Below are 24,901 nucleotides of genomic sequence, written 5' to 3' on the forward strand. Positions count from 1 at the left end.
GAATTTTCCTGTTGTCATCTAGTCCTTGTTGGCAAACAAATTAATTGTACTTCTGTCTACACAATGGTTTGTGTAAAGCTGTGGCTAAAACCTAAAGGATACATACACGTTCAAGGTGGAATTCTCAAGAACTACAAAGATGATTCATGGCTAAAAACACAAGGTGTGCTTCAACTTGTAAGTTCAATGACACAGCATCGCCATAAACTGGCAAGGGGCAAGGGGAGGAGAGAGAGAGAGAGAAATTAATTCACTGCAGTTATGACAAGGGTACTAGTCAGAGACCTCAGGAGACTTGAGAGTTTAATAGCCAGATAAGAATCCCTGAACTGAGCTGGATTCGAGACTATTTAATCAATCCTGCTACCTGTGTTATTTGACCCAAGGATAAACCCATTCCATTTGACCTCATTCCTAAATCTCTGCTTTGGGTGTCAAGAAAACTTGGAGCCTTTTGCCACAACCTAAAAAAAGGTTTCTCAGAACAAGCTGGAGAACCTCTGACAGCTCGAGAGAGCAGGTCTGAAGAAGGCAAAGCTTTTGTTTGGAATTCTCCACCTGTCCACTCATTACACAGGCCCCTTTTCTAGGTCACTCCCCCACCTTGCCTCAGGTGTGGGGCCTGAGTTTATTCCCAGAAGTCTCACTGAGTCTCCTGTAGAAGTGTTGGCTGAAAGGGATGTGGTTTTTTTTCTTAAGGTATTTATCTTACAGACCCAGAATGTGTACATTCTAATGGTGGAATTTCAGAACCTATGGCAGGGACTTTTCTTGCACACCCTGAATCATACAATATAGCTATTTATGTGCTCTACCAACTCTGTTTGACTCAAATATTATGGGCCTATTATGCAGGGCACTAAGCCAGACTGCTTGTTATTATATTGGTATTATTCCAATATCATTCTAATTTTGCTAAATATGGAAAACTGAATATTAAGAACTAATATCCAATCTGATCAAATCTAGCAGTATCTAATACATTAAAATAGAAACACTGCACATGTTCAAAGCACTTAGCATAGACTGTTGGTGGGAATATAAAATGGCGCAGTCACTGTGGAGAACAGTATGGAGATTCCTTCCTGGGCATATATCCAGAGAAAACCATAATTTGAAAAGATACACGCACCCCAGTGTTCATAACAGCACTATTTACAATAGCCAAGACATGGACGTAACCTAAATGTCCATCGATAGATGAATGGATAAAGAAGATGTGGTATATTTATACAATGGAATATTACTCAGCCATAAAAAAGAAAGAAATAATGCATTTCCAGCAACATGGATAGACCTAGAGATTATCATACTAAGTGAAGTAAGTTAGACAAAGACAAATACCATATGATATCACTTATATGTAGAATCTAAAAACATGATACAAATGAACTTATTTACAAAACAGAAATAGACTCACAGACATTGAAAACAAACTTATGGAAGCCAAAGGGGCTGGAGGGATAAATCTGGAATTTGGGATTAAGAGATACATACTATTATATATAAAATAGATAAACAATAAGGACTTACTGTATAGCATAGGGAGCTATACTTAATATCTTGTAATAACCTATAATGGAAAAGAATCTGAAAAAAATATATATATATATGTATAACCGAATCACTTTGCTGTTCATCTGAAACAGTAAGCCAACTATACTTCAACAAAAAAATAAAAATTATTAAAAAATCATTTCACATAGAACTGTATTAGTAAATTAGAATTGTATTTCTGTTCTATGTAAAACCTAATAAGAAACATAATGAGGGCTTTTATTCTTATATCCCATAAACTCTGTCACACTCATAAATGAGTTATGATGTGATATTTGATATAAAGTTTAAAAACTCATTTGTAAATTTCTATCAAGGGGAATTAAGAATTGAACTATCAAAAGACCTCATTATAAGTGACTCTCTCTTTTGAGACAGTATGATTGCCTACTTTCTGTACATACAACTGCATCACCACGAGGCTTCTACAGGTTTCCATAATTTAGGTTTCAAAATTTAAAAATTAAACTGTTAATGTTGTCATATAGTTATTCCATATCAAAAATGCATTTTACTGGATATAAATTAGAAATAAAAAGAAATGAAATTATTGTCTTACTATCTCCTACATAAAAAAGCAGACAGGGCTTCCCTGGTGGCGCAGTGGTTGAGAGTCTGCCTGCCGATGCAGGGGACGTGGGTTCGTTCCCCGGTCTGGGAAGATCCCACATGCCGCGGAGCGGCTGGGCCCGTGAGCCATGGCCGCTGAGCCTGCGCGTCCGGAGCCTGTGCTCCGCAACAGGAGAGGCCACGACAGTGAGAGGCCCGTGTACTGCAAAAAAAGGCAGACAATTTTAAAGATAATTTTTATTATAAAAGATACAGAAACTCTTTTTCTGTAAAAAAAAAAAAAGATACAGATACACAAAACAAATATATGTCTTAATTATTGTCAGATGGACATCCTTTATAACCACTACCCGTTTTCATAGAATTTTCCAGCCACCCCAGAAGTTCCAAAAGTTCCTGTGTCAACCACCTTCCTCCCCACAAAAATAACCACTCTCCTTTTATAGTAACCACTTCCTTGCTGTAAAACAATGACTCCCAAACTGGGTGGCTTGAAACACCTATTTTATTATGCTCATAGATCCTGTGGGTCAGGAATTCAGACAAGGCATAGCAGGAATGCCCCTGATTTGTAGTGTCTGCTGATTTCCATGGTGTAACTATTCCTACCCTGGCCAACATCAAGGGATGTGACGTCACACTACTCGTGTGACATCACTGAATGTGGATTTGGGGAAAAATGCTAACGATTTGCTGCTGTGAGCCAGTACAAACCAGCTATGGCACATCAGTGTCTCTGCTCCACAGTGTTTGAGCTGGGAAGACTCAGTGTCTGGTTAGAATACTTTATAAAGAGATGATTCCTTTCACCTACTATTTGATTACACAGTGGTATAGTTCATACTGTACAGCAGGAATAATGATTGACTTTTCCCATTTATTTGCCAGTTTTCAAGATAATGAATTGGCTTTTATCATCTTCCAAAAGTGACTAATAGATTTTTAAATATATATATATATACACCATTATGATTTTTTATAATAAAACATGTGATATGTTTCAATTCATTGCAATCATTATCCTTTTAACATTTTCTTTCCTTGAGCACCTTAAATATGTTACTCCATTTTCTTTTTTTTTTTTTTTCCGGCCACGCTGCACGGCTTGTGGGATCTTAGCTCCCCAACCAGGGATCGAACCCAGGCCCCTGGCAGTGAGAGTGCCGAGCCCTTACCACTGGACCGCCAGGGAATTCCTGTTACTCCATTTTCTTCTGACATAAAGGATTGTTTCCAAAAGGTCTGATGATAATCTAATTTTTTTTCACCTAGAAGTCATTTGTTTTTTTGTCTAGATACCCAAAGAAATTTTCATTATTTTTTCTTTAAATTCCAATAGTTTTACAAGAATATGTCTTAGTGTTGGTAATTCTGGATTGATGTTCTCATGTGCAGTGTGTTCTCTCAATGCATAGTTTCGAAGCTTTTTTTTTTTTAATTTCAAGGAAGTTCTCTTGACTATAGTTTGCAGTATCTCTTCTGTCTCCTTATCTCCTCCCCTGCTTTTTCCACAAAGACTCTTATTATTTCTTCAAGGGCTGGATCTCCTCGCTTATCCTCAATATTTGCCACTTTCTCACTAATCTATTTAAATCTCTCTTTATCGATTTTTGAAAAATTTTTCTCCTTTTTATCTTCTGCTTCTCTTAAGGCATAATAAATTGTGTTTATTCACCCTTGGTTTCCTTTGGTTTAGTCTTCATTTCTGAAATAATTCTTTTTCTTATTTCTAATTCTCTTCTGAATTTGTTCATTTAATTCCAAATATTCCTAATTCTGATTTACATGATTCATTCATGTCTCCTATCATTTTCATTGTGTCTTTTAGCTCTTTGAAATGCTGGGCGTTGGTTTTGATCTGCATTAAGGGCATGTTTTTCTGATGTGCTTTTACTGTCTACAGGAGTGCTAGTCAGTTCTCTTTTTCATTACAATAGTTTTCTGTGGGATTTGACTTCCATACTTTCCCTTGGTTATTTTTATGTGAAATTGGTTTTCTCAAACTTTTTGAAGGAGGCAGTTGTCAGGATAGTTTTTCTAACTCTGCAGAGAACCTTTTTTTTTTTGGCTGCGCCATGTGGCATGCAGGATCTTAGTTCCCCAACCAGGGATCGAACCCATGCCCCCTACATTGGGAGCTTGGAGTCTTAACCACTGGACCACCAGGGAAGTCCCAAGAGAACCTTTTTTATTTTTACAGTCTAGCATTAAAATTTTGTAAAGCCAGCTTACTTTCAGAGATTTCCTGATCCTCCATCTTTACCTGGACCCTCTCTTTCCTTTGTCTCTCCTTGGCTCAATTTTGCTCCCATGCCAAGCAGTTTGTCCTCACTGTGGGTCCCTTTCCTTGAAGGAAGCTGTGGTAGGTCAGTTTCAAGAGTTCCTACAGCAATATTGTGCCACCCCTCAGACCTCACCAGGAGCCCTTGCACTCTCAAACACCACTTTCTACTTCACCTGCTCTTCTCAACTTGACTGGCTGGGCCAGTAAATACCTTCTGGCTATGTGGGGATTCTTCAGATGCCTCATTGATTCCCTTTGCTGATATAACAAAGGTCTTGTAAGTACTATGGTTTGCTCCTACATGCCTATATTTTGGAAATCATAGGGATACCATTCCATTTAGACTTGTGGTTGATGTTGTCCATGGGCCTCTGGTTTTGCTTTATAGTTCCTTTCTCTATTTTCATGGGGAGACTGAATAATTATGCTGCTGTTGTCATGTTCCCAGAATTCCCCCTCAAGAAACAGATTTTTTTTAATGACTTAATAGTAATCTTCCAGGACCATATATTCAGGTAATGGTGTAGTTTTGTAGACATGATACCTAACCACTGTACACTACCTGTCCCACTGCTACCACCATCACCTTCTTTTATCTGGACTCTTCTGATAGCCCCCAACTAGTCTTGTTACTGAAAGTAGGGTCTGGCTGCTCGTTGCTCTAAAGCTAATAAGGGGGCAAGTTGGTGGAAAGTTTGCTTGATTTCAGAGGCCAGCAACCAGGGGGTGGGGGAGAGGGCAGACTCCTGTTCAAAGGGCGACACCCCCACTGGGGGAGTGAGAGCTATAAAAGCCAAAGGAGGGGACTACATGTAGAAACAGCACAGGCAGCTCTGACAGTCATCTTGAAATTGGTCATGGGGTGGACTGATCAGCGTCATTTTGATGGCTTTCAGTAAAGTTAATCTTTAGTTCCAGGGTCCGTTTGTTCCCATTTCTCTGAGGGCAGCTCTCAGAATTGTGGCAGCTTATGTCATGGCTATAGCCTGGTCATCATGTAGTTAATTTCTTCCACCTGGTGTGGGTTTCAGTAGCTATAAGACAGCTCACAGGATATGGCTCAGAATATTATCCATAGCCCTTGAGGAGGAACTAAAGGTCCTTGACTTTGCTTAGTGACTAGACTATTACTATTTGTCCTGTTTGTTTTCCTTTGCTTCTGCATTTTCTCACTTCTCTGATTGAATTTATTCTTTGACTGAAGTTTTCCTGCAGACAAAAGGCAGGCTGAGGGCATGGGGGCAGGGAGAAGGACCATAGGATCCTGCTCCATTTCAGTCTCACTGCTTCTACCACGCTGTACCTCTACAGCAGGGGGAGTGATTATTTTTAAATGTCAGATCACGTCATTCTCAGCTCAAAATGTTGCAGAAGCTTCTCAATTTTCAGGCCCTATGTGATCTGGCTTCTTTTTCTCTGACCTCTTCTTCCACTAGATTAGGCTGCTCTGAACACATCAGGCAGGTTCGCACCTCAGGGCATTTGCACTGCTAACCCCTCTTCCTCCTGATCTCCACCTGGCTTGCTCCCTCACTCCCTTCCTTCTCTGCTCAAATGTCATCTTATCAGAAAGGCCTTCCCTGACCACACCCCATCTCCCATTGAAAAACAAAACCCTCATCTTCTTCCCATTTGTTTTTCCTCATGGCACTTGTTATATATTAATTTTTTATATCCTTCCACCTGGAGTGAAAGTGCCAGGAAAGTAGAAACTTTGTCTTCTTAGTGACCCAAGTCGTTTTTAGCACAGTTAGCAATCAATACAAATTTGGTAACTGACTGAATGAATATATTAATTACCTAGCACCTAAGAGATATTCAAGAAATGTTAGGGAAAAGGAAATGATCTGTACAGGGAAATGGAAATTTCCTCTTCACAGGGAAAAGGAAATGATCTGTACAGAATGCCATTATCCCCCATGATAGAAGAACAAATATTGGAAACAGAGTCAGAAAAATAGGGGACAAAATAGTGACATCAGAACCAAAGAAGGAGACAGTCAGCTATTTCGAATGTACAGAGTATCAAGGAGAACAGGACTAGTGCTAGGAACTGCATTTATTCTCCCAAAATTCAGACGTTGAAGCCCTGACCCCCAATGTGACTGTATTTGGAGGTAGGGCTTTTAGGAGGTAATTAATTAAATGAGGTCATAAGTGGTGGGGTCCTAATCCAACAGGATTAATGCCTCTATAAGAAGAAACACCAGAGTGAGCTCTCTCTAATACCCTGCACCCGTCCACCACCAACCCCCTACCCTCAGCTCTCTCCACTGTCTGCAAGCCAGGCAGAGAGCTCGCACCAGAATTCCATCTTGCCTATACTTGACCGTGGACTTCCCAGCCTCCAGAACTGTGAGAAATAAATTTCCGTTATTTAAGCCACCTAGTTTGTGGTATTTTCTTATGGCAACCCAAGCAGACTGATACAATTACATATCTGAAAAGGCCCTAAAGTTCAGGGTAAGTCAGGACAAATCTGGAAATCAAAGTTTTTCCACTTTTCGACTGTATGGTCACTTGTTAGAGTTGTAGATCCTAAGGAAACCTGTATGGCAAAAGCAAAATTATACTAAGTCGTTTCAGTATAAAGATCCACATATTCCTTGAAGAGTATTTGTGGAAAAAAAAACACATTTTGTCTAGTTTTATTGAGATGTAATTGACATACATCACTGTATAAATACAGCTTAAGGTGTACAGTCTAATGGTTTGACTTGCATATATTGTGGAATGATTACCGCAATAAGTTGAGCTGGCATTCATCAGCTCATGCAAATACAATAAAAAGAGAAAGAAAAAAAAATGCTTAGGATTTACTCTAACTTTCCTATATAACACACAGCAGTGTTAATCATATTTATCATGTTGTACATTACATCCCTAGTACTTACTTATCACCTAACTGGAAATTTGCACCTTTTGACCACCTTCCCCCAATTCCCCCTCCTCCCACGCCCTGCCTCTGGTAACCACAAATCTGATCTTTTCCTATGAGTTTGGTTTTTTATTTTTAATCCATTTAATGTAGAGAAAACACATACTATTCATAAAAAGATGTTAAATGTATGTGCACAACACTATCTTTAGCATATATAACTCAAAGGGCTTAACATTTTAAAGTATGATTGTGGTTCCCGGTCAAAATGGAATCATATGGCACTCAAACAAGTTAACCAGAAAGATCAGTGGGGTTCTGGATCCAGGCTAAGTTATTTTCAAAAAAAAGTAACTTTTGAATCTTTGTTTAAATTTTTTAGTGTTTCCATTAGCAACACCTGTCAGTATGATTGTGATTCATATGGCCACACTGGAGCTTCCCTGTGACATTAATTATAATATGCTGATTAGGGATTTATTCTTCAAAGCATAAGAAAAATCTAGTCTGAACCAATAGATTTACCAAAATGAAACATCACTAGCTGCCTTACCAAAGGCTGCTCCAGTTCGGAAACATGTTAAAGAGTTCAGAAATGCCCTGCGCTTGATATGCTGAAATTCGCCGGTTCTTTGCAATTAACAGGCAGATTATTCGGTCCATAGCCTATTCGGTCCACACCGCTAAGGCCTGAGTCTTGCTGGGCTTTTGATCATTTATTTGCTCACTGGTATTTTTACACGTGAGGATAGGCACGAAAAGAAAGGAAGGTAACTTGCTTAATATCTTTATCCACATTAAAGTTTAATAAAGAGGGTAGAAGTTAAAGTAAATGGAGGAGTCCGGGTTGCCTGGCAACGTCCTCCGTCAATAGCCTCAGCACCCCGTGGAATTCAGCAGCCAGCAGGACACCCCAGTCTCAAAGCTTTCCGCACAGACGACCGTGTGATGGGAGAAAAATCTCCCCCAGTGTCGACCTTGAAGGCACCGCGCTGACCGTCTGATCCCAGTCACTGCCGGCTGCCCCGGGCCGCCTTCCCGGTGCCCGTCCCTCACACGCTGGCCGCAGACAGCGTGACCCGCTGAGCCCAGGGCTCCAGAGTCCCCTTCCCCCGCCCCGGGCTCCTCCCGAAGAAGGAAAACAACACTGGTCGCGCGTGCTGGAGGACTAGCGAGCAGCGTCAAGGGGCGGGGGGTGTCCCGGGGACAGGGGGACCGCGGGGCAGTCGGCACAGAAGCTTGAGCGAAAGCCGGGGCCGCCTCCCGAGATTCTTATGACCCCCGCCGGCCGCCGTAGTTCCCTGCTGGCCGCTGTGACCCCCTCGGGCCTCCTCCCGCGGCTGCTATGATCCCCGCGGGCCGCCGTACGTCCCCGCGGGCCGTTGTGGACCGTGCCGGCCGCCATAGCAGTGCTCCCACACCCGCCCGGACCGGCCTTTCAAGATGGCTCCCGCGCCCCGCTGCCCCCCGGCCCTGTCGCTGAGGGCCGGGCAGCGGCGCAAGGCGCTAGCCTCGCGTTCCGACTCCTGCGCGGCCTAGAGGCCGGCACCGGCCGGCCGCCGGCCTGCGCGCGCCGTCTCTCGGGGCGGGGTGGGAAGCCGGGCCCCTTCCGGGGATGGGCCCGGGCTCCTCCCCGCTCGGGCGGGCGCTCAGCCGTGTCCACGCCCGTCAGCCCGCCCGGCCCGGCTGGCCGCAGACCGAGCCCGGGCGGCCCCACGGGGAACTCTCAGCCAGCGGGCGTCGGGAGGCGGATCCCGGGCCCCGACCGGGACGGGCCGAGCCGAGCAGGCGGCGGCACCATGTTCTCGCTCAAGCCGCCCAGACCCACGTTCAGGTCCTACCTCTTGCCGCCGCCCCAGGTAAACAGCCGTCTCCCCGCAGCGCCCTCTCCTCGCGTTTCCGGGGAGCCGCGCGCGGGCAGGCCCATGAGACTGTCCCGTCCCCCGCCCCCCGGACCCCGGCGCTGGGAAGCCGCCTTCCCGGGAGCCCCGCCGGCTCGGTGGAAACTTGCAGAACTCCACCGCAGCCGTTCTCGGCTCCGAGACGGGACTCCAGGGAGCGATCGGAGTTGGGATTTATTTAGCCTTTTCGCCTGGCGACGGTCCCCGCCGTGACCGCCGGCAGGATCGCATCGCCTGTGGGCACCTAGTGGAAGGGGTTACCTACTTGTCGTAAATGTGAACACCTGAAAGCGGCACTGGGGTTGTATTTTTATGGCCAGACTCTCAATTCTATCACGAGCAGATCCTTACAAGAGTTCGGTGAAAATGTGTAAGAATTTAAGTGGGGGGATACGTGTCTGTTGCCTATGTCATCACCTAGAAAATAAAATTTGCTTTCATCTCTCAGGCGGGAAGAAAGTTTTGATTTTGATTTGTTTTGCTAATGTATTTCAGACTGACGATAATATTAATTCAGAACCGAAGATTAAAAAACTGGAGCCCGTTCTTTTGCCAGGTAAACATGAGTGTTCTAACAGATACTTTACTAATGTGTTTTGGCCTAAGATTATTCTACCAGCTAGTACCATGTGGTTAACTTTCCTCATTTACTTTAAACTTTAGCCACTTAAAAATCTAACGACTGAGGATGGAAAAAAAAAAAGATTGGTTAGAACTAAAGGACAGCAACAAAAGTAATGATTGGTGTTTGTCCTTGAAAACTGTCAAGAATACCACTACCTTATTTCCTTTTCGTCTCCTGAAATGTTCTTTTTTAAAGCGATCATGAATTGCTTAGGTGGTGAAAGGACTTTTTGCCCTTCTTGTCCATCTGCAGTTTCATGCATTCATGATTAATAATCAAATCACATTTCAGTAGTATAAAAAGCAACTTTTATTATGTCTGGGTCTCTATACCAATAAGAAAGCTTAGTGAACTTAGAATTACTTACTTGGCAATTGTTTTTTGAAGGTGTCAGCTGTGTTTGCAAATCTTGTTTCAATTTAGAATAGGAAACCACTAGGGTTTCACGACAGAGACACTATAGACGTTTTGGGCCTGATAATTCTTTGTTGTAGGGTTGTCCTGTGCATTGCAGGATGTTTAGCAGCATCCCTGGCCTCTACTCCCTAGATGCCAGGAGCACCACCTCCTCTACCTCCTACTTGTGGGAAACAGAATGTCTCCAGACATTGCCAAACCCTTTTGTTAAGGGGTGGGGGGAACCCTAGGGGCAAAATTTTCCCCCTGTGGAGAAGCAATGGTTTAGAACAAAATTGACGTTAGAAGACCTTAGAGGTAGAGGTAGGAATTGATGGTAAATCAGAGATTAGTTTTAAAGCGTATAATGCATTTATTTGATTGGTATTTTGAGTTGTATAATAATTATATAACAGCTAGGAAGTCAGTTGTTTAATCTGATTATTGGGGAAAGAGCCAGGAAAGCCTGTTTTAAACGTGAAATATAATCAAATACCAGTTTGTGTGGCTACTATCAACATTTTAAAATCTCAGTTGTTACTTAATGCTAAATCTGATAAAATGATTAGAACTCTATAGGTAGTAATTGAACAAATAGGGTAACTTAAAATTTTGTGCTTTAAAATTTTAAATATTAAGTAGGAATAAACAAATTTAAAACAAACCTGTGGTTTCCTATTATAGATGTTAACTCTTAAAATTGTTTTAAATTTTATTTGGGGAGTTAGTTATAAATATTTTCCCTGTATTTTGTTAATGCTTTTTAGCCGAACAGTGTGTACTAAATAATCCTTTGTACTTGTCCTCAAAGTGAACAATAGAATTAATAAGTAACCTTTGCTCCCTGTGTGTGCTGTTTTGGTCTTAGTCACTCCAGGCATTTAAGCAACGCTGTGGCCAACAGTGCTCTTCCTGAATGAGTGCCTGTGAGCTATTGAACTTTGGGTCCTTTTACCCCGAACAGGCCCTATTCTTTGATTCCTCCCTTCTGATATTTGATTTGATTTGACACTAATAAACCACATGGTCTTAGCTACAAATGATAGTGCTTGATTTTCTTTAGTTAACTTCTATATTTTAGCTTTGCTTGTGAAATTATTACTAAATATCAGTGAGCTCGAAGAACTTTACATTGAGGGATTATCTGTTCTATAGAATTAACTAAAAACTTACCTTTCTGTTAAAAACTCAGCGTTTTCTGGGGAAGTTGTAAACCCATTTCCTGACTGTCAGTGGTTTACTTGTCTTAGAAATCATAGCTAAGTCTGGATCCCCTGACCCGTGGTAGCTTTTCTTCATTGGCTCCGTGTGTGCATACGTGATGGCTTTGGCACCCAGCATTGTTTGCACCTAAACCATTCCTCACAGAACATTTAGTCAATGCTAAATTAGTGTGTCTTTGCCCTCCTTCCCCACCTCTTCTGTTCTTACCTTCCCATCCTGGACTTCCCACGCTCTTCCCGTTCTTTCTGTCTGACCCTCATGGTCTCTGTGCCCTGCTTCACCTCTAACCTCACCAACTCCCGCTAGAACCTCTGTTGCTCCCTTTTCAGCCTGTGAAATCTGGAAGACAAGTGGAGAGTAACTGAAGCATTGGTGATCTGTAAGACCTGGGCTGCGCTAGGGCTTTGCCTAAGAGGGCTTCATAATGTAGTTCTGGCCTTCATTATAGTCAGAAACCAAGAGAAAACTTGGCCAAGTCACCTGCGGCTTTGCACAGACACGCGAAACAAGGAAGTAATTGTTCAGAGGTATAGTGTTGGATGTTATGCTTTGGCAAAATGCCTTGGGTTCAAGGATATCCTACTTCAGTTGCCCAAAGTTTGAACTTTTAATTCAATAAGCAGATGAAAATTGAAACACAAAATCAATTGTTTATTTGCAGTTACCAAGTGCTCTGTTGAACTTAACGAGGCTGAATTTAAAATGATCTTCAGCTTTTATTAAACAAAGAAAACAGAAGAAATTGACTAGGAATTTAATTTAGATTGTGGTTTATGTTAGTAAGAGTCAGCTTGCCTGGTTCATGAAACTCCTTGAGATGGAGATTGTATCTAATTCAGTTTTGTGGTACCCAGTGTCCAGCATAGTGCATCAAGATGTTGGTTGAGTGAATGACCCCTCAGACCACCTGCTTAAATTGTTCCCATAGCCATGCGTGCGTGCTCACATACACAGACAAACAGACCAACTCTCAGGTTTAGGAGGAAGGGGAAGACTCTTACTTTATGCCATGTGTCTTGCTCTCTCCCAAAGCCACACTTCTCAAGAAAATTGTACCTGAGCCTAGAACTGAAATACAGCGCTCTATGTCAAAGCACCTGGCCTTTGCCTAGGCTTTCTCTTCATCTTCCCATCATTACCTGAATCTCATTCTTTAACGATTGTGTTGTGTGTGTATAATCACCCCAATCCTTTTGAAAAGAGGGGGAGTATGAATTTTAAACTGTGTGTGTGTGTGTGTGTGTGTTCCAGCATATACTTGTGAGAGCAGGTGTTGCCACACTGAGCTTGTGTCTGTTTGGGTAGCTGCTGGGCTGGTGGATCCGTTCACTGAGTCTGTGAGTACCTCCTGGGTTCCTGGCTTCATGCTAGCTGGGAAGGTGCTGGAGGAGGAGTGGGCTTGAATCGCAGCGGGGCTAGGGCAAGCTCCACGCTGCCTGTGGACAAGGCAGAAGACTGTGACCTGGACCAGCGGTTCCCAGACTCTAGTCATGGCCTGGCTGGCATCAGATCTGGGTGAAGTTTTTCTCAGCCCTTGGTCAAATTGAGAAAATTAAGAAAAATGCAGCTTTTTTCCATAAAGCTAAATTGATTTGCTTTAAATTCTGAGATTATGTCCTTCCAGCTTCTTTAGTGTAGATATGTTCTTCTATTAGTAGCTGGGACTTTTAAAAAGTTTTTAAGTTAGCTCTTGTGTAGGTTCTCTGAATTATTTTTGTAGTATACCTGATTTGTGGAATCTGAACTGGAAATCACTCCATGAAATTATTGTAATATTATAGGTACAATTTAATGAACACTTACACAGAGAACATCAGTTATTTTATCTGCCTGGAGTCTTTCCACCATTTTCTGAAAAATGCACCCTCTCTCTTCTGACAAATTCTCCTTCCCCACCTCCACCCAGCCCGGGTTTCTCGTGTGGCCAGCAAAGATGATAACCCACCCCCAGACTGCCAGTGTGAGCACAGGTTTGCCTCTGGATGTTTTCGGATTGGTACTGAGGAAAGAGATACTTTTCTGTAGCGCCGTCCATGGCTGAAGCACCAGCAAACTTGTCCAAAAGAATGACATCACGTGTTGAGAGCAGCAGAGGCAGAACATCAAGGGAGAGTTCTGATGGTCCCATTTTCCTTGAGGTCCAGCTGACACCAGAGCCACGGAATTTTTCTTTTTGCCAAGCTAGTTCCGGGCATGTTTCTGACACTTTCAACTAATATCCTTAACTAATATATGATATAGCTTACAGGTTACTCCTCATGACAGCCCTGTCAAGAAGGTACCAATTTATCTTCCTTTGACAGGTGAGAAAACTATACAAGTCTTAGAGGTTAAGTAACTTGCCCGGTGTTGCCCAGCCAGCAAGGGCAGAGCCAGGATTAGGAGCCCGACTCCCAGGCTGTGCCTTTAACCACTAAGCAGCAGGGCCTGCCTCACTGTGCTGACACCAGGGTCCAGATTTATGCTTTGGGATTGTATAGCGGGTGGGTTGGATGTCGTCCTAGAGGGAGTGCTCGAGGTGAGGTAAAAAGAGCTCTGTCCTCGGCTCTGCCCTTTCCACAGCAGACAGATTTGACCCAGCTTGACAAGCAACTTTCAAACGATTTCAGCTGCCAGAAAATGGAATGTCTCGGGAGTCAGTGGACTTCCTGTCTCTGGCCAAGCTGAGCAGAGGCTGGTGGAATGCCAGCGGCTTTGTCGTGAGGGGATGAGATTTGCAGCGTGTGGGGCTCGGTGGGCTTTCTCTCTCCTCTCTCTGGGACATGATTTTTTTTTAAAATATTTATTTATTTATTTTGGCTGCACCGGGTCTCAGTTGCGGCACACGGGATCTTCGTTGTGACGTGTACGTGGGATCTAGTTCCCCGACCAGGGACTGAATCCTGGTCCCCTGCATTGGGAGTGCGGAGTCTTACCCAGTGGACCACCAGGGAGGTCCCTGGGACATGATCTTTTTAGGGATCTGTGGGGTGGGAGGGGGACGGCCTGAAGTGCTGTGGCCATGGCCTGAGTTGATGGTTGAGTGGGTACTGACTGCTTGTTTCGTACTGCTTGGTAGAGGGGGAGCAGCCAAAGAAGAGGGCTCCTGCCCTGAGTCTCAGTTCACTGACAAGTGCTTCAGTGGAGGAGAGCTGAGGTTGTACAGGCTCAGAGGAAGGGCACCTGACCTGCATTTGGGGAGGGCCTAGCGGTCGGGAGAGGACTTGTGCTCTGCCCAGTGGTGCCCGCTAAGACTCGGCCTCTGTGCACAGGCGGAGGTTGGCTCGGCCCTCCCTCTTCCATCTGCAGTGCAAGCAGCACTTCCATTAGGAGATTAACTAGTAGATTGATAGTGAATGCGCTGATTGTCGGAGTCTTTTGTAATCAGATCAGAAAAGGATACGACCTAGGGCCATCCGAAAAATGAAAATAGCCATTGTTGGGCAGCTGTCTTGTTTATTGCTTTTTTTTTTACGTGTTCACTGTTTGGACCATTTATGTACTACTGTCCTCTGCCTCACTGTACGTCTTACTTCCTCAACTAGATTGTGAATCCCTTAAAGCAGACTGTCTCTTTCAGGTGTTTTTTATTTTGTTTTGGTTTTTTGTAGATAGGCTTTAGAGATCCTTGTAGACTGAATTTCGTAGTATTTTAATTCTTAGATACCCTGCTTTTGAAAGACAGAAGGCCTTGTAACTGCTCCTTGGAACCATGAACGGTGTAACCAACTGCGGTGTCTTAGCATTGGGTCTGTGCCTCACATGGACAACCTTCTTCTGAGGGTTTGGAGCCGTCCATTCCTCCAGCGCCTGTTACAGGACCTCAGGTCACCTCCTTACTGCTGACCTTGCAGCTCCTGCTCAGAAACTCTTCGTGAACCCCCTTAAGGAAAATCCTGCTTAAACCAAAAATAAAATCCAAAGTTTGTAACCTCTGTAGTTTGCTGACACTCACCTTGCTGACCTCTTCACTGTTCCCAGTGTTGATATCTGCTTCGCTCAGACCCAGATGCCTTTTTCCTTATTTAGGCCTTTGTTATTGTGATCATGTGTTCTCTCTGTCTTAACCCTCATCTGCCTTCAAGATTTTCCTCTGGTCTCTTCCTGAGGTCTGCACTGCTGACCTTCCTCCAGCCCCCATCATGGGTAGCTCTTGCTGGATGTGGTACTTGATTCCGTGCTTTTTTGTATCATGCGTGACCCTGTGAGTACCAGGAGCGGCCTCAGCTGTCTTGTGCTCATGTTGTACAGAGTTTCAGCTTCCCTTAGAAACTGGTTAGGCCACTTTAATTCCTGAATTTCTCTGCAGCTCAGGTGACACTTGGACTACCCTGGCTTTAATGTTGGAAGTCCTGCACACCAGGAATCCCCAGTCCCAGGCTGTCTGGGATGGTCACTCACTGAATGTAAAGCCACAGACTGAGCTATGCCTTGGGCCTCTGCACATTCCGTAGGTTAATTAGCTACTGTGTACAGTGAGGCTTTGTCTTAAACTATTTTTCAAGCTAAAATTTATGGGAAAAATTATTTTAATTCATCAAACATGTATTGACTTCCTCAATGTGTAAGGTATTATGAAAGATAATGTGACATAATTTTTGGTTCTCAGGGATTTCAAAACTTCCTTAGCTATACCATTTGGAGACTTATTAATTTTAATTATATTTCCTTTCTTATTTATCTTTACAGATGAAAGGGTCTTGAGAAAACAAACTTTGATGATTTGTTGATTCCTTCCCAGGTTATAGTAGAATGTCTTGGCCCATCATCTTCTAGTTTAGACAGTTTTTTCTCTGGTGCTTTTTGCATACCCTGCACTGAAGCTCGCTTCCTGCTTTTTCTTTCGTGCATCCCCCGTCGCTTCCTGCCCGTGGTGTGCTGGCAAGTGCCCGGTGCTGAGGGTCCTCCCACATGGCTAGCAGCACACCCCACTCCTGCTGGAAAAGCCCAGGAGGACAGTCTCTGGGAGCTTTGAAGCTTCAGTTCTAAGTTTCCTCCTCAAGGCCACTAATTTCAAATGTAGCAAGAACTGTCTGTTCGCTCTTCTGTTTCTGCATCTGTCCCCTCTGGGAAGAGACACTCTGAATCCCCTGTTTCTCTCCCGCCTGTGAGCTGGTTTCCTGGCCTACAGGACTGCAGTTCGTGCCTGGCAGTAGCTGAGGACAGTTCCTACCCAGGGTTCCCTCTTTTTATAAAGTGTGAGCAGAGAGCCATGCTGCATGATCCATGTATTTTAGAGAATGGTTCCATACAAACAAAATTTAGTGTCATCAACTAAAACTCAAGCCAGGTTAACTTGGCGCTTATTTTATTACATGCTTATGATAATAAGAAGTCCCAGTTCAGCATCTCCCCGGAAGTGCCCTCCTTTTCTTCTTTCCCTCCATCCCACCCTACTTCTTTCTATCCCACGGGCTCATTTCCACTCTCCACTCAGAAAGCTATGTAACAGTTTTCCTTCAAAGACGGTAGCCCAGTGGGTCCCTATTTTACTGTTGTTGTTTTGTATATTTCTTGTCCATCTTCTTTTCTTTAGTAGTTTTATTTTTAAATAAACTTGGATTTGTAAAAGGGTACAGATAGTTAACACATACTCTTCACCCAGCTTCCCCTAATGTTAATGTCTTATAACCTAGATAAATTTAGCTGAACTAAGAAACTAACAGTACTATTAACTAAGCTGCAAGTTTTATTGACATTTCCCTAGTTTTTTCACTAATGGCCATTATTTTAGTGCCCCTGCCAGGACACCATGTCTCCCTAGTCTCCAGCCTGTGACAGTTTCTCCGTCTTTACTGATGGATGATGAATTCTTTCATCTTGGCTCCTCTATCCTTTTGAAATGTTCTCCTCTGTCTCTCTCTCTCTCTCTCTGTCTCTCTCTCCCCCACCCTCATTCCCCCCTCTCTTTTTCCCTTCCCTACTTTCTGGCATTCTGGAACTATCAGAAGCTCCAGATTCAATATGTCTTTCCTCTGCCCCAGCCCTGGAGTCAAACATTTCTCCAGGGAGTCCTGGTTGCTTTTATTGGAGAATGGTATTTAAATACCAAGATCTGAGTGCTGAATGTAATTTGTTACTGGAGGCGTTTTCAGGAGACAGAGTAGAAAATAAACACGTGCACACTAAGCCATGTATATACACACCTCCCTTTGTTTCTTTACCTCTCCATCTTTGTATATATTAAGATATACCTGAGTTTATACCGATGTCTCAGACTCTAATCTAGTCCCACAGAGTTCATTCACAGATTTGTGCTTAATTTTGCTTTTTTATGATGGAGGATGGGGAGCAGAGAAGGTAGGCCTGGATTTCCAGCTTCACTTCTGCTGAGTGCTGCGGCTCATTGGTGAGAAAGGAATCTTTTGACCTGACTGTGGCAGACACATTCTGGGGGAAGGTTGTGAGTCCTCAGTGCTGCTGAGCAGGCCTCCCGAGCTCTGAGGGCTCCGTACCATTGCAGGTGGAAAGTGCCTTTCCTCTGACAGGATGTGCCTGAGTGCTTCTTCTAAGGCTTGTTTTACATAATGTTAAGAGTTGTCACTTAAGTGACCATCTCTAGCACAGAGCTGGACAAGCTTTTCCTGTGAAGTCCCAGACAGTAAATGTTTGAGACTCTTCAGGCCGTGAGGTCTCTGGTTGCAAGTACTTAGCTCTGCCTTTGTCCTGTGGAAGCAGTCATAGACGGTACACAAATGAATAAGCATGGATAGGTTTCAGTAAAGCTTTATTTACAAAAACCAGGGGGCTGCATCTGGGTTGGCCAAGCCCTGGACCCATTAAATGCCTTCTCCTCCTTTTATGTTTGTCGCATTCTCGCTGCCTTTGTGGGCTGGATATGTTACATTTGTGCCCTTGGTAAGAGAGTCGGGTTGGTGGAGAAGTGCTGCCCGAGCACGTGCAGCGTAAACACGGTTGACTGATGGCACTAGTGTGGCCGCGTGTCCTGTCCCACAAGCCCTCCATCTCTTCCTTTCCACTGGTAGATTTTGCAGCTCTCTGTGCATGTGGTAGGCGAGCAGGGGTAGCTCTGGGACAGTTTTCTGACTTCATGTGCATTTACCTGCCAGCACTTATCTCCTGACCCTCTTGGCGCGTGGCCGTGTTACATCACTGGTTTCTGTCTGTCTGGAACTGCTCCTGCTCCATTGGTGGTGCTGGTCTGGTGAACCCGGAACAGTGAAGTGGTTCATTCACTTGGGTGTTCAGCACTCATTGACCAGGACCCTGCCCCATGCTGAGCCTTTGCCTTGCAACTAAAATGTCAGCATCAGAGAAAAACCAGTCCGTTTTCTACCCTCATGGGGCATGTGATCCTGAGGGTGAGACAGGCAATGATTTTGAAATATGTAGAGTATGCATAATTGCAGCTGTGGTCAATGCTGGGAATTACAGGTAAATGATGCTGTGATTGAGGGAGTTAATCTAGGCACGGAGAGTTTTTAAGGCATTCCTGAGAAAGCAATGGGGCTGAGGCAGAAGGAAAACATATTCCAGGAAATGGGCACAGCATGTGCAAAGACCCCATGGATCTTTGCAGTCCGGCCCCTGAGAGGGACTAAAAGGCCAGCGTGGCTGGAGAGGGAGGATGAGGACAGCAGTGGGGCTCAGGGTGTGGGGGGTGGGGAGGAGGGCGGGAGGCCACGTGGAGGAGACTTGTCTGCAGAAGAGACAATTTACTCCATTGGTCTGAGCCGTGAATTCGACATGAGCACGTTTGAATTTAATCCTCAAGTAAATGTTAGGGTTCTGTTCTTAAAACTCGTCTTGTGCATTTAAGAACTTTGAATAAAAGTTATTTTTGCAGTTCAAATTTATTACAACATTTTATTTAAGAGAGAGGATTGTTTTGAGACTCTAGTTGCGCTCTGTGAATTGGTGGGTGTTTGGGGCTTGTCAGCAACGGTTCTGTCCATCACTGTTAGAGGTGTTTCTACTGACAGAAATAGGCAAAGTAGCTCAGTACCCTAACTCTTCTACCATGGACCCTAGAGAATGATTACTTAGAAACGTCCCTGGGTCTGGTTGCATTTTAGAACTTGAAATTAAGGATTAATGATGAGCAAGCTTTAAATCAATTGCAGAAAATTATTCTCTTCAAAGAACATTAAAACTTTTGTTTTAGTTTCTTATATTTATTTATTTAGTCTTCCCTTTTAACTCTAAAACTATATTTTAAAGTTTTATTGCCAACTAAGTTATATTGTGAGTGCAGAGGGAAATTCAGTTTGTCTTTATGAAATGTATTTTAAAATAAATAGATTACATTATTAATTTTGAGGAATACTGCACTGTTTCTCATACTGAACTGTCTTAGGAAGGAATCGAAGATACCGGTTTGGGAGATCAAGTCACAAGTTAATAAAATACAAATATCCCATCAAGTAATACTCTGAAGGAGACAGTGCAGCTTATTTCTTCTCCAGGGCGCCTTTTGGTAAATAAGTAATGAGAGACAGCATGGCATAGTAAAGAATGCAGACTCCAGCTCAGCCCTTCTGGTTGAACCATCTCAGACCCTTAAGCTCTTTGTGCCTCAGTTTCTGTATCTTACAAATGGAGCACAATGACCCATTGTGACTGTTACCGATGTGAGGTCCTGGTTCAGTGTTTCTTCTTATCATCGTCATGAAATCTTCCTTCTAGGTCACACAGCGACTGTTGACATTTTATGGTGTGGTTGTAGCTCACACAGTGATGTGTTTCTTTTTGTAAAGGAGAAATTGTCGTAAATGAAGTCAATTTTGTGAGAAAATGCATCGCATCGGACACAAGTCAATACGATTTGTGGGGAAAACTGATATGCAGTAACTTCAAAATTTCCTTTATTACGGATAATCCAATGCCATTACAGGTGTGTTTGATTTGTATGCTGTTTAATTGTATCAGGGCTTTTGACTCTAAGCAGTACGTATTATCAATATTATATAAAGCACAGATATGGAAAAATGATAATAAAATTATTAATAAGTGATTAATATAAGGTTGGGAATGTATTATATTAAAATTCAAAATAAAGTTTAAGGAGAATGTTGAGACTTGAGTATAATTAGTGAGATGGTTTTAAGTCATATTGCTGTGTTTATCCTCTGTGATCTTTGCTTATATATCCTTTTCAATAAAGGAGTTATTATTTCCTTCTAAATCTTTTAACCTATCTATAAAAACAAATATCCTTTTTTACTCCTCATAAAGAGAAGAAATTATATAGCAAATAATTTCATAGATGCTGCACATTTTACATATTTTATAGTATCTTTAACTAGTATTTTTCCAAAAAAGTCAAATTCTCATTTCAAATTTCTAGTAGTTAGAATGAAGAAAAATATTGATAAAGTTTTTCTTTAATAACCCTCTTGCTATTTTATATTCTTACTGGAAAACAACAGTCCCATATAATTTGAGTTTTCAAAAAATCAGTCATTCGTTTGCCTAACTTAAAAATCCTGGACTTTTCCTAAACTCCTATTTTCTGTTTTGATTTGTAAAGTGTCATATATACACTTTGACTCCCTAGACCTTTATTTGTAATAGTAATATTTGGATGTTAACTCTAAACTTTTGACTGAAGCACGTAACTATGGATAAGTGTATTTCAATCTATTGCAATCTGTAGGTATATTTAGACTAAATTTAAGGCATTTACAGATACCCAGTATGTAGAGACACTGGCCTATTTGGCTGTAAACTTGGGTTTTTCCTTTTATTTTTGGCTTTATTTCGATCTTTGGCCCCAGATTTCACTATAAATGAGACCCATGTACCTGGAATAGCTTAAATCCATACCACTAATAGGAAAAATAAACCAGTGCCCTACCAACAGAAGGTTAATAGCATCAACAATGTCCTTAGTCTGAAAGCATGTATGAAAAATGGGTTTAAAAAATAAGCTGTAGTTTGACTAAAGATTTTTATTTCGAGTAGACTTTCTGCTGTAAAAAGTTATTTTCTGCTCTAAAATCTCCATTGTGAAAATCAAGCCATGATTTTACCCATTAAAATCTGATGACTTTGGAGCCCCTTTTTAAAAATTATTGTAGTGACAGTTTAACCAGAACTAGATATGCAAGTGTTTGCCTGTGAAGTGATTGACAATATAATATTACATATCCTGTATGTTATAATGACATTGTAGTATATAACTTGACCTAATTTTATTGTTTAAAGTGTGGGGAGAAAGGTGGAGAGAATGTGAACACAGTATGTGTTTCTCTCTTCCTCCCCTTACTTTCCTACTGAAGTATGTTCTGTGATAACTACAGCCTTAGAATTGTCATAGCTGCACAGGCAAAAGCTTTTGTTCTTTTTAGAGATGGTCGTCGCAGTTTCTCATCACACCTGAAAGTAAGGCTCATGTTACCATCATGCAGTTACTGGGAAAATAATTAACATGAATGTATTTTTTAATTTCAGAAATTCCATTATAGAAACCTTCTTCTTGGTGAACATGATGTCCCTTTAACATGTATTGAGCAAATAGTCACAGGTATGTATTATTCTTCACTCAGCCCCTAAAAGCTGGTTCTACTCGGGAATTCTTACTTGAAGAGTTACACCTCTCAAATACTTGGGCTGGAGATTTATTTCTGTAGGTTTTTTGCTTTTTCCCATTTTTTTTTGAGTCCCAGGAAAATTATGGAAAAGACATCAATAAATTATTTTTAAATGGAGATATAAAATATATGGCTTTTTAAAAATATTTATTTATTTATGGCTGCATTGGGTCTTCGTTGCTGCATGCAGGCTTTCTCTAGTTGCAGCGAGACGGGGCTAGCTACTCTTTGTTGCAGTGTGCAGGCTTCTCATTGCAGTGGCTTCTCTTGTTGCGGAGCACGGGCTCTAGGTGCACGAGCTTCAGTAGTTGTGGCACGCGGGCTTAGTTGCTCCATGACATGTGGGATCTTCCCGGACCAGGGATCAAACCCGTGTCCTCTGCATTGGCAGGTGGATTCTTAACCACTGTACCAACAGGGAAGTCCCAAAATATATGGCTTTTTATATTTTCTAGTATTTGTCCTCTTTTTAATTAAAATTTTAATCATTAAACATAGATGGTGGTGGTTTTGTGCAAAGAAATATCTTTAATATCGTCAAAAGCAAAGTTAAAACTGATCCTCCAAAGTTCTAGGAATTATACACAAATATGAAAGAGTCTAGAGAAGCAGTACTAAGTGGTGGGTGACCTTCCGATTGTTTTCAGTAAGAATTTGTTAAAGTGTACTAAAGAGTGAATATCAAGAAAGAAATTTTTTTATTTTTTTATTTTTTAGTAAATGACCACAGAAGGAAGCAGAAAGTCCTGGGCCCAAACCAGAAGCTGAAATTTAATCCAACAGAGTTAATTATTTACTGTAAAGATTTCAGAATTGTGAGATTTCGCTTTGATGAATCAGGTCCTGAAAGTGCCAAAAAGGTAATCCTGTTAAGTTTTATCATGGGTTTTGCACTATATTTACCAGTTGCAGTTCTGTATGGAAGTTCTCATTTCTCAGTTGCTCAGTTTTTTGTTTTTTGGTTTTTTTAGGGGAAGTTATTTGATATCTCCTTATGTAAAGTCAAAAGCCAGGAACGTTAATAGAACTGTTTCCTTGGACTAGTTTATGGCTGCTTTTAAGTATTCTATGTAATTTTTTAATCAGCTTCTAAAATATGAAAAGCTGTCATGCATATCTTTTACATTAAGACCATTACCAGCCGTTTTTTTTCTTGGTTAAAAAGATTGAAAAGATGGTGATGTATTGTAATTGAGGATTATAGGACTTTTAATTCAGTACCTCAGAGCTTTATCAACAAACTAAAAGCTAGACTTAGGTTACATAAGGGTTAGGTAAATGTGTAGTTTATAGGAGGGGTCTAATAAATATTAGTGCTTTAGAGAAATTTTAATGAATTAATTTGAGTGATATTCCACACAGGCGGCTAAAAGCTAGGGACTTTTTAATTGGGTGGTTTTTCCCCTGTCTTCCGGGGAATGTTTATTGCAAACTTGTGGAGTAAGATTCGAGGGCAGAAATTCCTCCTTCTTTGATTCCAGATTTGGGGTTTAGCAGAGGAATGAAGCTGGTGGTCCTAAAGCCCCCCCGGGCCAGTCTGTGGTTCAGCAAATGCAGAGAATAGTAACAAAATCTCCAGGAGAAGCCTGCTGTCATGTATCGGGAATAGAGGAACGATGAGGGAGCTTTTGTGCCACCAAAAAGGGGTGCATTTGTTTTCCATGGTCAGTAGACTTACTGCAGTAAATTTTCTGTTGATATCAGAATGTGGCTGTCAGAAAGATCTTAAGGCAGCTGTCTTCTTATGGTTTGGTGAGGAGGTGATAGATTTATTTTTAGAACTAGAGTCAACAGTTTCTTTATAGGAGGGCAAAGATGAAATGAATGTTTGAAAATGTCTGACCATTGCAGCTAGGTTATGTAGCAGAGTGGTGGTGGGATCTCTGGCTAAACATTTTCAGGTAGAGTGTGTATAACTACTTTCTTCCTGCTGTAGGATGGGAAATTCAGCTAGATAACTTTTAAGGCTACTTTCAGCCATTCAATTCTGCAGTTTGTGATTTTGGCATTTTACTAATTTGAGATGCCTATTCGTATGTAGAAAGACTTTAGAATTAATTAAGTAGTAGACTGCATATAAAATAGTTTAGCCAAGTTACTTTCTTGAACTCAGATATAGTTGTAATTTAATCAGAGCATCGGGAATCTGCTTGTGAAAACGTTACCTTCAGGATGTGTATCATTTCAAGAATAGGGACACCATGGAACTTAGGAGATGGTGTTAGGACACGATATTTTTAAAATAAGAAATTTATACAGTGGCCCAATATTCTTGTAGAAAGTTGATATCTCTCCCATCCTCTCCTCTATTTTTCAGATGACAGTATTTCAGTCATTGCAAAGCATAATTATCTGGCTCGTTCTTGCACCATCTAGAGTACTTATTGGTCATGTTTGATGTGTGAGGCAGTGCGCTAAGTTTAGTTGAGGAGATAAAGCATGAACAAATGAAAACAACAGTACAAGGTAGCAGCATAAAAGATGTTCCCACATAAATGGTTAGCTTCCAAATGAATGAAACAGATAAAAAGTGCTGTGGAAATTCAGAATATCCCTTCCCTGTTGTTGCTGCTGGTAAGTGCTATAGGGGGCCTCATTGAACTGTCTACTCAAAACAGGCTAGGCTGGTCCAATTTTTTATGCCCTTTCCCAAGACCAGGTTTCTGGCAAAAATCCTTTGCCCACTGTTGTAAAATATAAAAAGCAGTTACCTCAGACCCAAAAGAAATATTCTTTTTGTCTTTGTACAGTCATAAGGGAGGAAATACAGAAAAGAAGCATTGGCATTAAGAATATAAATGGAGAAATTTTTCCCCGATTTACATGTTTTCAAACACAAAGGGTTAAGTCATGTATGGCTGTCAAAGCTTAATGGCTTCATGAGTTAAAAACAAAAATTCTAGCACACTGTGTTATTTCAAGTGAAAGTTTTCA

At 41.9% G+C, this 24,901-nt stretch overlaps 1 protein-coding gene across 3 annotated transcripts in view; it reads left to right on the forward strand.

Annotated features, from left to right (window-relative positions):
* Positions 1–8,840: 8,840 nt before the first annotated feature.
* MTMR10 (myotubularin related protein 10) overlaps positions 8,841–24,901 on the forward strand; it is a 45,107-nt gene continuing 29,046 nt past the window's right edge. The window contains exons 1-5 of one of the 3 annotated variants that reach the window (XM_059057028.2): positions 8,951–9,148; positions 9,686–9,746; positions 20,132–20,268; positions 21,828–21,900; positions 22,685–22,827. In XM_059057028.2, coding sequence (XP_058913011.1) covers positions 9,089–9,148; positions 9,686–9,746; positions 20,132–20,268; positions 21,828–21,900; positions 22,685–22,827 — 474 coding nt within the window. In that variant the 5' untranslated portion in view covers positions 8,951–9,088. Of the gene's footprint in view, positions 9,149–9,685; positions 9,747–20,131; positions 20,269–21,827; positions 21,901–22,684; positions 22,828–24,901 lie in introns of all 3 variants that reach the window. The other 2 variants (XR_010839866.1, XM_059057033.2) reach the window with 2 other exon arrangements.

Source organism: Kogia breviceps, chromosome 3, assembly GCF_026419965.1.
Source record: "Kogia breviceps isolate mKogBre1 chromosome 3, mKogBre1 haplotype 1, whole genome shotgun sequence".
Classification (NCBI taxonomy): Eukaryota; Metazoa; Chordata; class Mammalia; order Artiodactyla; family Physeteridae; genus Kogia; species Kogia breviceps.